The 12,651-nt window shown below is 48.1% G+C and overlaps 1 protein-coding gene across 1 annotated transcript in view; it reads right to left on the bottom strand.

Annotated features, from left to right (window-relative positions):
- The window catches only part of ADAM19 (ADAM metallopeptidase domain 19), a 96,596-nt gene that overhangs the window by 37,534 nt on the left and 46,411 nt on the right, over positions 1-12,651 (bottom strand). Inside the window, exons 6-7 of the mRNA XM_055428987.2 lie at positions 4,985-5,168; positions 4,115-4,180 (exon numbers count right to left, since the gene is read on the bottom strand). Of these exons, the coding sequence (XP_055284962.2) occupies positions 4,115-4,180; positions 4,985-5,168 (250 nt within the window). The remainder of the gene's footprint in view (positions 1-4,114; positions 4,181-4,984; positions 5,169-12,651) is intronic.

Raw genomic sequence — 12,651 nt, 5'->3', positions numbered from 1 at the left:
AGGCAGACTTCACTGTCTTTCAAATATATTAATCCTATCTTCAAACAACTACCTGATAATGCCACCACAGTTTAAGCAAAGTATCATGCTGTCCTGGAGCTTCAGGCAGGAGTCAGTCAACTTTTTTTGTAAATGGCCAGGTTGTTAATATTGTAGGCTTTGCAGTCATACTGTCTCTACCAGACGTACCCAACTCGACCATTCTAGCTCAAAAGTAATCATGGACAGTACACGCATGGATGTGTTTCAGACAAACTTTATTTACAAAAACCTGGAGTGGGCTGGATCTGGCCATGGGCTATAGTTTACAGACCTCTGATGTAAAGAAAACAGTACCTCCCCTTCACACTTTCTGGGTGGACACAGACACTAAAACACCTGGGCTTTCCCAACTGGCCCACGACCTGTCTGTGTCTTGAAAGTCCCTGACACACCTGTTCTCACAGCTACCCTGTCTCCTCCTACAACATCCCATCTTGCTCTTCCCCTGCCTAGGTCTCCTGCTTTACCTGAGGAATGAATAAGCTGAAAAGCACCCCGGGGAACTTCCCTGGCAGTTCAGTGGTTAAAACTCTGGGCTTCCAAAGCAGGGGGAGCAAGTTTGACACCTGGTCGGGGAACTAAGTCCCACATGCTGTACTGCGTAGTCAAAAATAAAAAGCTTAAAAAAAAAAAAAAAAGTACCTGCTCTACCTTTCTAAAAACAAATAAAAAAGCAAAAGACAAACTACTCCAAGTGCTCCAAACTAGGCCCAGGGAGCTGCTTGATCATTTTTACTGCTAAAAACCCTCTCTCCAGGCAGTAACACCATCCTTGTCTCTATTCCCAATGCCGAGTTCACAGCCCAGGAGAAGCTGGGCCTGTCTCAGCACCAGGTTATAAATCACAGATAAGGTAGCTGGCCCTGGCCCTGTCTTTCCGTCCTTTTAGATTAATTCATTGTCAGGAATACACTGCTGCCTGTGGAGGATACGAGGCCGCTTGGAGAGGGAGTGGGGAAGAGGAGGTGACGGGGGCAGGGATTTGCGAGCCTGTGGGCCCAGCCTGGCTTCTCATATCCTCCACCCACCCCTGTCGTAAATCAGCCAAAGCGGGGACCTGGGAAGTGAGCACAGGGCCGACCCACCATCCACAGAGCAGCAAGAATCATGGCCTGCAGCAACACCTGCGAGGCTGCTGGTGGAGGCGCTGTCTTTCAGAACAGGAAGACAGTTCTCCAGGGCACCACACTCCTGAAGGCACCTGGGGCCGACACTTCTCCTCTAGGGGTTTTGCTGTGACTCTGGGATCAGGAGACTAAAGACCCCAGTCTCTACCCCACCCTCACTTCTCCAGCTTCTAGACTCACACCCCCTGAAATCTTAAAACCCGGCACCAAGAGTCCTCTGGGGAGACTGCAGGGCCAAAGGGCAGCCCCACCCCACCTTTACTTTAGAGCAGCTGTGTTTCTACACGCTTAACTATCGGGGTCCCAGGAGCTGTAGTCTGAACAAAGGTTCTGTGGCTCAAAAAAGAAAGGATATCCCTGGTCCAGTGGCTAAGATGCTGTGCTTCCACTGCAGGGGGCACAAGTTTGATTTCTGACTGGGGAACTAAGATCCCGCAGGCCACACAGCATGGCAAAAAAATAGGGGAAAGAAAAAAAGGTTTGAGACCACTGTATTAAATGACCTAGGTGTAAGAGGGTCCTCACCCCTGCTTCAGCTTGGAGAAGTCTGTTTTCACTAGACTTTTATATTAGACATTGGAAAAGGGAGTCCCACCAGGAAAACAAAAATAATCGAAAGCTACTGATTTAAATCAACCCTGGAGGAGCTCAGCTTTCAACCAGGGACTCTCCCATTAAGGCAGGTCTGTGAGTCAGGGGCCAGGGCCGTTAGCCCCTCCCAGACTGCATAGCTGCAGCTTTCCAATCACCTTTGGCTTTTGCTCCCCACACCACTCCCCCAACCTGCACACACATCAGTCTTTGGAAATGAAAACAAAAGGAGGGGGGAAAAAGGCTGCTGGAACAACCAGCACCAACATCAATTAAAAAGCAAAACTCCTCTCAAAGCAGAACAAGATGTTCCCTTGGCCTGGAGGGCCCGGCCCCTCCTTCTCGGCCCAGTAAATGACTCTATATCCTCGTAGACTCTCAAGCGCCACCTCCTGCTGCCTCCAACACTGGAAGGCAGCTCCCCCAGCGGGAAGTCAAATGTTCTCCCCCACCCCATAGAGCCTCCAGGACCTGTGCTGTTGGACTAACCACCTGAGAATAAGCCTCTGGGGAGCTGGTCAGGAACCCATCTTGTAACAGGAGGTAAAGCGGCAGGGCACAACTTCTGAAAGAATGACATAGCCCAAGGACACACATAAACATTCTAATTTGATTAGAATCACATGGGACCAAAATGGCAGACAAGACTAGACCTTAATCAACAAGTGAAATGACACACCCAGAGGTGACAGTTCACTGTTAAAAGACCAAGGAGTGGGCGGTGGCCCAAATCCTGGAAATCTCCACCCCATCCCAGAAATAGCTGGAATAATCCTCCCACTCATTAGCATATGAAATTACCCAGCCTACAAAAACTAACCACGCCAAATTTCGCGTGGCATTTGCCCTCTGCGATGGCCCACACTCTGACTGAGGAATGTGCTTCTCTCTGCATCTGAATAAAACCACTTCTTACCGATCACTTTGTCTCTCACTGAATTTTTCTGTGATGAGACATCAAGAGCCTGAGCTTCACTGGGTCCTGAAACCAGGTACTGTGGGTTTTGGCTGGGTTTGAGTCCCAGGCAGGCCTTTGGCTGGGTTCGAGTCCCAGCCCTGTGGTTTTAAGTCCCAAACTGGATTTTGTCTGGGTTTGAGTCCCAGTCTGAGATAAACGGTTTCTATCTATCTGGATGGAGAGTGACAGACAGGAGTTTGATGAATGCCTGTCAAAGGGAGCCCTGGGTGAGGTGCCATGTTAGAACTAAGGAGCGATCAGTTCACCTCACCTTCCGCGCCTGAAAGATACGTCAGTTCTGTGGTTGAGCCACTACACAGTGAGAATGAGGTGAAATACGGCTAACTTAGGCAAACCCGGGGTCTGACCTCGCCCTTTAGGAGTCAGCTTCAACACCACCGCCTCAGGAAGGTTTCCCCCAGTTCCCAGGACCACGCTGGGCCCCTCGTTATCTGTGCTCTCATCCTCTCCAATGAGCAGGCATCACACTCGGAACTAGAGAGTCTTTGTGCTGTTCCTGGAAACTCTGCCATGTGGGGGGCAGGTCTGTATCTCCAGGGTCTAGGCACTGTGCTTGACACATAACAGAGAATCAAGAAATCAATGGCTGAATGAAATGAAAGAGTGAGGGAAATGAGTGTTTATTAAAGTTTAGAAGCCAAGGCACATGAGAACCTAACTTGAAGAATGTGGAATTAAAGGCCAAACAGCTACTCCTTTAGGTCAATAGTTCTCAAACTTGCCTGTGCATCAGGATCACACGGAGGCTTGTTAAAACACAGTTTGTTAGACCCCAGCCTCACACCTGGGGATTCAGAATATCTGGGTGCAGCCCCCAAATCTGTATGGTCACAAGCCCCTGGATGCTGCTCATGCTGCTGGGCTAGGGACCACATTCAGGGCACTTCAGCTTCAGTACTCATTTGGCACTAACGTGATTATAAAAATGGATCCACATGTTGGCAGGAAATTGTATTCAATCAGATAAATACACTCCTTATCTTTGCAACAACAAAAAAAAAATTTTTTTTTTTTTTAATTTCTATAAAGAATTCATGGACTCCCAAAGAGTAAGCACAAAAACCTAAGGATCTCCCAGATCCGGTCTAGGAGTGTTAATCCAAATAACAGTCTTTGTCCTGATTTTCTGATTAATGTATTGAGCTTGAACAGACTTTTCCTTGCTTTTCTCCCAACTATGTTTAAAATAGTGAAAAGAGCCTTTGGTCAGATTTAAGGTCAAAATTACATGACAAACTGGAAAAAGATGCATTTTTTTCATCATTTCCCCTATTCAGCATTTTGGCACTTCAGCATTTCCCCAAGCAGTTTGAAGGCTGGAATGGAAGTGATTAAGAAAGTGATTTTTCTGCTAAACCCCACTGCCCCTCCTTACCTCAGCATAATCAGCCACAAGGTAAAGCTCCACATACTTCATGGAGTGTAAATCTTCCCTTTTCATCTAAGGAAGAGACATAAGCATGTCAGAGCTATGGAAATGGTGGACTTGGCCTCATTTCAAAACACTGCTCAGAAGCGGTGGAGTTAATAAGCAGCGAACCTCATTGCCAGGTTCCAGAGACAACTCAGCCATGACCGTCTCACTATCACCCTCACCACACCTTCTGCCCGCCATCTTGGTTACCGCTGGAGGCTGCTCTGGGACACCAGGTCCAGCCCTTTAGTCTCCAAAAATAATGAGCTGGCTGTCCAGTGCAGACAGAACAGAGGCCACCATACTGTGAGGGAACATGCTGACAATCAAATTCCCAAAAATATTTAAACCACGTACCTCTATTTTTGTATAAATAAATACAAGCATTTTGTGCATGTGGTTAAGTGGCTATTTCAAAAAGGGAGGCATGTATTTTTTTTCTCACATTTTAAAGTTTCTGAAATCGGCACCTTAGAGTATCTTAAATGAAGTAATGTTTTCCCCCCAAAGCAGTTATTCTATCAAATACAAGGGTTTCTCACACTCAAGAATGACTTAGACTAAAAGGAAAACGCTGGAACTTCTTTGGTGGTCCAGTGGTTAAGACTCCATGCTTCCAATGCAGGGGGCGCAGATTCAATCCCTGGTCAGGGAACTAAGATCCCACATGCTATGTGGTCCAGCCAAAAAATTATTTTTAAATAAACAAAATGAAAAAGCTATTGCCTCCTTCATAGCCATCTCCATTCAATTTAGAAATACTTGTGGATCCAGGGAAGGGGTTCTCAGAAGGGATTATCTCCCAACTGACTCTTGTACTGAGAAACTCACCCTGCGAGGTCGCTTCTTGGTCTGGTTTGTAAACTGGGGCACCCAGTCCCTGGCAGTGGGCTCGAATCCACAGTTCCCGAGAGGCAGCTTGAGATGTTCGGATCTGTAAATACGGTGGTGGCTCTCGCTGTCAGGAATGGGCTCAATGATATAGCTGAGGTTACTGCTCACTATAATCAGTCCTCTGTTGACAAGAGAATTAGAATATCTGGTCAAAGGCTACGGTCCTGGAAAAGTCCCTTGCTCGGGCCTTAGCTTCCCCATATGCAAAATGGCAGAGCTGGTTTTGATCACTGCTTTTTAATCTTATTATGGGGTCATGCACCCCCTGGTGAGAATCTGATACAAACTCTGACCTCCTCTCCAGAGAAACGTACATGGACACAAGATGTGGTGCTCAGTTTCAGGGTGTGAAAGCCTATCATGGAAAAACCCAAAGGCTCTAAAAGGGCTGGAACAGGGACAGTTAACACTTGCAAAGGATGGTAGGGCTAGGATTCCTAAAAGCCTCCCAATCCCAAACGTGGCATACAGCAGATCACAGGTCAAAACTTTACAGGTTGAGAAAGAGACAGTAAGTTGACCACAGGAAGAGCGCTGGTCTAGGGGAGAGGAGACCCAAGTTCTAATCTTGGCTCCAATATTAAATTGCCAAACGCTCTTCAACAAACTTCTTCAATCACTCTGTGCCTCAGTTTCCCCAGATGCAAATGTCAATGTTAATTTTCTAACTTCACAGGACTCCTGGGACGATTAAATGGAAAGACAAGTATCTTTGTTTTTGGAAGCCAAAGCTAGAGTCATCAGCTACCAGCCCCAATTTCCCAGGATCAGCAATGCAGCTCTGTGGTGAGGTGGTGGCCACAACCAAGCATATGTGACTACTTTTTTCTCTGGGTTACAGATGCTAACCTTGAATTCAGAATAAAGATGTACATTTGTTCATTATATTCTTTCACTCATTGAGTCCTTACTCTGTGTTAGATGTAATCTAGACACAATCTTTGTCCTTGAGTGACTCACATTTCACTGGGGGACAGACAGACATTCATTCCACAAATGCTTCCTACTATGTGCCAGGCATTGTGCTAGTTGCTAAGGATGGAGTAGTAAACAGGACAGATAAGATGCCTGCCCTCGTGGACCTTAGAGTCTGAACATGGGAATAAATCACTGTAGCATGTAACAGCGGAGAAGGCAATGGCAAGCCACTCCAGTACTCTTGCCTAGAAAATGCCATGGATGGAGGAGCCTGGTAGGCTGCGGTCCGTGGGGTCGCTGAGGGTCGGACACGACTGAGCGACTTCACTTTCACTTTTCACTTTCACACATTGGAGAAGGAAATGGCAACCCACTCCAGTGTTCTTGCCTGGAGAATCCCAGGGACGGGGGAGCCTGGTGGGCTTCCGTCTAAGGGGTCACACAGAGTCGGACACGACTGAAGTGACTCAGCAGCAGCAGCAGCAGCAGCATGTAACAGAAGGCAAAAAGCTTTCCCCACCCTTAACCCTGATGGATTGGACACAGCTGCATGGAATGCTGCATCACTGAGGCTTCTGGGCCCTTTATCTGAATTCGGTGAGAAAGAGTGCCATGGCTTATTATCAATCATGATCCCAATAATATCAATGGAAGGGACAGCAGATCAGTAGATACCCATGCAGCAGGCATCTACCATCCTTGACACTACAAGATGAAAACTAGAGCAAGGGAGTGTGACCAGGGCCCTGGGGAAGGAAGATCCCAGCAATGAATCCCAGGAGTCCCATAGCATTTTGTGTGCTCCAAAGCCTCAGGCTCTATCCACCCAGAAATTTCCGAAGGTAAAGGACCTGGCAGGGCATCTCTCAGGCTTCCATCCCCACCGTGGACCCCTCCAGATCTCCACCCAGGTTTTGCCCTTCGGGAAGGGCCTGCAAGGCTCTCAGGAGAGACGGCGCCAGGTCCTAGTCAGCAGCAGCCCTTCCTGGAATCCATCCCTGGCTGACCTCATTCCAGTGCCAGGGAGCCTGACAACTTTCCGGCTGCCTCGCCCAGGCTGACACAGCAATCCCGAGCCAGCCCCCAGCGGGACACCTAAGGTGCTCCCTGAGCAGCTGGGGGTGGGGATGGAGCAAAGACCACGGGTCACATCCGCTCCTGAGTCCAGACGGGAAAAGAGCAGAGGGCAGAGCTGCTGCGGGCATCCTGTTCCCAAGCTATCTGCTCATCTCGGCTGACCAAGGCCCCTCCCGACCCCTCAGTTTCTCCCAAAGGCTGCAAACACTGGAAGCAAAGGGCCTGACCACAAACCAGGTGACGGCTTTGTCTGCATTCTGCTGTGGCTATGGAACTAACTCAGTGGGTGGAAAGTCCCGGTGCGGCTGACAGGGCATCGCCTGAACAAGCCTCTAGGCCAAGGAGGGCAGGGACCACACAGGATTCCGGTGCACAGTGAGCAGCAATCGTGGCGGCCATAAATCACTGAGTCTGTGCTATCGACCATGCACTGTGCTGAGTATTTTACTCTTCATACAAACTCCCATTATTCTTACAAATATTATCCTCATTTCACAAATGAGAAAACTAAGGCTCAGAGACGTTAACTAACTGACCAAAGTCACACAGACAAGAAGAACCTCAGCAGCCTGGTTCTATGTCCTGAGATCTTAACCATGACCTCACACTGCCTCTGTCACAACAGCCCTGTAGAGTGGCTATCAATGACAAAAATCAGCAACTCTCCTCTGAGGTGTGATTGGCCATCAGGCAACTTGCTTGTCTGAAGTAAGACACCAGCTGGAAGAGGCACTGGCTACTTTTCATTTTTAGATACCATTTGGGGGAGAGTTAATTATGACATGACTAAGCGACTGAACTGAACTGAACTGAATTATGCACCAGGCTTCCCAGAGTAAAGAGTCCCCCTGCCAATGCAGGCGTTGCAGGTTCAATTACCGGGCTGGAAAGATACCCTCCAGAAGGAAATGGCTACCCACTCCAGTATTCTTGCCTGGAGAATTTCATGGACAGAGGAGCCTGAAGGGCTCTACAGTCCATGGGGTCACAAAGAGTTAGACAAGGAGTGACTTAACACACAATTATATGCCAAGGGCTCTGCATACAATGGTTCTTATTTCATTCCCACATTAATGCTATAAAGCACCATCACAGGTCCCATTTTATAGATAAGGAAACTGAGCCTCAGAGAGATTAATTAACAAACTCTCATGAGTATTGTGTGGCCAAAAATTTAAGGTCTGGCAGAGTCTAGACCCTACGCCCTTAACCTCTGTGCTATCTGCCTCTATCGGTGAGTTCCAAACCTATGAGTCAGAGATACTAGAATAAAAGCTCCCAGAGCTATCCATTAGAATATTCTACAGAATGTATTAAACATGCCTGTGTCCTGGAGACTGTCACACAGTGTGAAATAAGTCAGAAAGAGAAAAACAAATACTGTATATTACCACATATACGTGGAATCTAGAAAAAATGGTACAGATGAACCTATTTGCAAAGCAGAAATAGACACAGACATAGAGAACAAACATATGGACGCCATGAGGGGAAAGGGGACGGTGGGATAAACTGGGAGACTGGGATTGACATACAATTATATACAATATATAAAACAGGTATCTAATGAGAACCTACTGTACAGCACAGGGGGAGGCGGGGGCGGGGAATGCCTATGTCCAGGCCTAGTCTAGGAAATGCAGATTCTGTAGTCTGAGCATCTGCACTGTGAGCAAGCCCCACACAGTCTCCTGCACAGTCACAGCTCTGACCTGGAGCCCAGGCTCTGGAGGGCTTTCCACAGAGCTCCAAGCAATCCTGTTCCAGGGAGTGGGCAGATTACCACTGCAGAAACACAAGCTCAGAGTGACCCCGAGGGTCCTTGAGCAATAGGACTCTATGGCTGCTCTCCGCCCCTCCTTCATGTGGTCCCCCATAACTTGCCTGTGTCACAGCTGCCATCCCCCTACTCCCTAGGGCGGAGTAGAGGCAGGCAGGGGCCCCAGCACGTCACAGGGAAGCCAGCTTTGAGAGTGGGGGGATCTGTGAGAACCTAGTTCCCAGGGGCCTCCCCTCTCACCACCCTCAAGCCCTGCTAACCGTCCTTCCCTGAGCACTCCCCAGTCATTTCTCCTCCGAAACATCTCTGTTGATCTAATTTGTGCAATGTACGCACTGGCAGAGCTTCGCCTAGGGGGTGGGGGGGAGCTCAGGAGGGGGACCCAGGAGGCTGGGTGGCCAGGACCTCACACGCAATTCTCCGCTCCGCTCTGCAATCTATATTCCTCATTGTTGAGAGTTTGATACAAATGAAATTGTACAGAGGAAGTCTGGCAGGGCAGGGCAGGCAGGCAGTGAATTTAACCCCTGAATGACTGCTGGACTCGCTCAAATGCATCCTTCCAGGACCTGGGTTTGAGAACTGCTTCTTGGGAATCAGTCCATTCAGAGCTAAACCTAAAGGGGACGCAGCCTACAAGGATACATCCAGAGCTTCCTTAAGAGGTAATCACTCCATCACCCTTCGTTCCTTCCCTTAAAATCTGTGTGCAAGTGAGAAGAAGGGAGTTTCAAAGGCAGTACTGAGGGGAGCCAAGAAGGCACATGGGTGATGTGATCCCTCCGGGACGGGGGTGGCAAGGCACAAGTGGAGAGCCTAGACTCAGGAAGGGGGACATACCTGGATTCAAAGTCTGGCTCTGTTGTCTGCTAGCTGTGGGGCATGATTCTCAACATGACTGCCCTCTCAAAGGGCTGCTATGAAAACTGAAGTCATAGGCAGTGGTTACTAACCATTCAGTTCAGTTCAGTTCAGTTCAGTCGCTCAGTCGTGTCCGACTCTTTGCGACCCCATGAATCACAGCACGCTAGGCCTCCCTGTCCAACACCAACTCCCGGAGTTCACTCAAACTCATGGCAGGGTAATATTTTAAAAGGACAGCTAACAGTTATTGTGGAGAAGGCAATGGCACCCCACTCCAGTACTCTTGCCTAGAAAATCGCTTGGATGGAGGAGTCTGGTAGGCTGCAGTCCATGGGGTCACTAAGAGTCGGACACGACTGAGTGACTTCACTTTCACTTTTCACTTTCATGCATTGGAGAAGGAAATGGCAACCCACTCCAGTGTTCTTGCCTGGAGAATCCCAGGGATGGGGGAGCCTGGTGGGCTGCCGTCTATGGGATCGCACAGAGTCGGACACACCTGAAGCAACTTAGCAGCAGCAGCAACAGTCACTGGGCATGTGTTATACACCAGACTGGTACAAGGCATCTTATCAGTAGCCATTCAACACATAGGTACTCTGTGCACCTAATGTGTGCCAGGAACAATTTTAGGCACTGGGGATGCAGCAGGCTCATCAAAAAAAAAAAAAAAAAATCCCTGCTGTCAAGGAGGCTGCACTGATCACCTAGCATAAACCCACCAATGACGTCACTACTGTTGCTCCCATTTTAGAGGAGAAAACTAATGCAAGAGATCTGAAGCAAGGTGTCAGGCTTTAAAGCAGGAACTGCCTGACTCCAGAATCCACACCTGGCACACCCTGACAGTGCCCTGTGAGGGTTTACTCGGTGCCTGGCACACAGGTGGCCCGCCTTATTTGTTCTGCAGAAGGAAGGCCAGGTCGGCAAAGGGGCAGACAGGCACAGACTGGCTTCTGCTGCCCCAGGCGACCTACCTCCCAAAATTCTGCCTACTCTGCCTGTGGCGCAGAACTTCCGACACTGGAGGATCCTTTTCATGGTCTGGTCTACCCTCCTTTCTCAGACAAGAGGAACAAAAACCCAGAGACACGGGAACTTGCCCAAGGTGACTGAGTGAGGAGCTAGGGGCATATCCCAGGCCTCCTGTCGTGCGGCCTCATTACTTACAGGCGGGGCCCTGACGCCACCCTCAGCCCCCTACCCAGGACCCACTCCTGACCATCTAGAGGGCTGAGTGAGGCTCACGGGAGGCAACAGCCTGGCCAATGTAAAGCCAGAAGGAAATGAAATCTAGCAGGGAGAGAAACACTCAACAGGTCACACAGCCGAGAGTTGTGAGGTGAGATCTGACTGCGAGCCCCTTCTAAGACATCACACACACGTTCACACACATCCTCCTGTGCTCACCCTCAGCTTCGTACTCTCTCCCACAGAGTCTGAGTCCAGGGAGCCGGGGTAAGGTGTAAGCACAGTGAGTGTGGGCCCCAGAGCACTGAGGACACATCTGCTATAATCCGAGCGATGCATCAAACAGATGACTACAGATGATCTGCTGTGTGTCTCTGAAAAACTTTACATGTAATTAAACCTGCGAGACATTAGTATCTAAGATACTGTGTGATTATTAAAAGAATGAGTTTGATCTATGTGTGTCTAAGACATAATGTTAAATTGAGGGGAGGAAAAAACTGACAGAATGCTATGTACACGGTAATCTCACTTGGATTAAAGAAATCATATACATATACACGATGACATATTTCAATTATGTATACGCCTCCAACAGTGATTACAGATGGGAAATGAGGTTGACTGAAAGCGCAGGACAGGATAAAGAATTTTCACTGCGTTTAGTTTTATGCTGTTTGTATTAACTAAATGTTTAACACACCCATTAGCTATATAATGATCATTTTTAAAGAGTATTTTCTTTACAAATAGACTGATCATTCAGGTTAAAAAAATGTTTTTACTGCAATCAATACCTCTCCTGCTGACAGACAGACAGTGAGCTGGGTAAGCTGGGGACACACACACGGGCACACACACATGTACACACAGTGTCTACCAAACCCCACAGGTTCAGTCAAGGACATCTCAGCCCAGTAATGCCTAGTTCAGTTCAGTTCAGTCGCTCAAGATTTCCTCACAAATAATCACTGCTCCTAACATTTCTACTTTGTGTGAATCTGCAAAGCATTTGTGCACACAAGATGCTGTGCAGCACATTTAGAAGATGAGTCCTTCACAGAAGACAGGCCTGGGGACTGTGGATACTATGCTGTTATCAGTCGCTAAGTCATGTCCAACTCTTTGCAACTGCATGGATTGTAGCCCGCCAGGCTCCTCTGTCCACAGAATTCTCCAGGCAAGAATACTGGAGTGGGTTGCCGTGGCCTCCTCCAGTGCATAAAAACATCCCTAAGAAATGGTGTGTTACATCTTTTCCTTGGTGTAGCTTGTGAGTATCCACAGCTGCCACTCAAATCTCAAAGGGGTCAGTGGCCTAAACAAGATTACAAAGCATTATGTCACATATCCACGTTCCTTCTTGGAAGAAGTATTTCTAAAAGGAAACACAAGAAAGTGGTTAACAATGACTACCTCTGGGGAGGGATTCAGGAAACAGGAAGAGACCTTTTCCACTGTACATTCTTGTATTATGTGAATTTATTTTTACTATGATCCTGTATTACTGCTTCAGTTAAATTAGCTTAAAGAACTGCTTAGAGGAGAAGAGGGGACCCAGCAACAGCCTAGAAACTCAGCTGAATTCCTCTGGATTTGGATCATCACCCTGAGGATCCTACTTGGTATAAATCCTACCTACTTTCTCCAAATCACAAAGTGCTTGTTTCCAGGAGAGAAGCACAATTGCTATGGAGATTTTCCATTGCAGCATCACTTTATGAGCCTTGGTGGGGGGACAACGTGAGGGCTACATGGGTTTGAAGCCTGCTGC

This window comes from Moschus berezovskii, chromosome 8, assembly GCF_049115385.1.
Source record: "Moschus berezovskii isolate FMDL1 chromosome 8, NW_MosBer_1.0, whole genome shotgun sequence".
Lineage (NCBI taxonomy): Eukaryota > Metazoa > Chordata > Mammalia > Artiodactyla > Moschidae > Moschus > Moschus berezovskii.
Note: the sequence above shows the minus strand (reverse complement) of the source record. Positions and strands in the feature narration are given on the sequence as shown.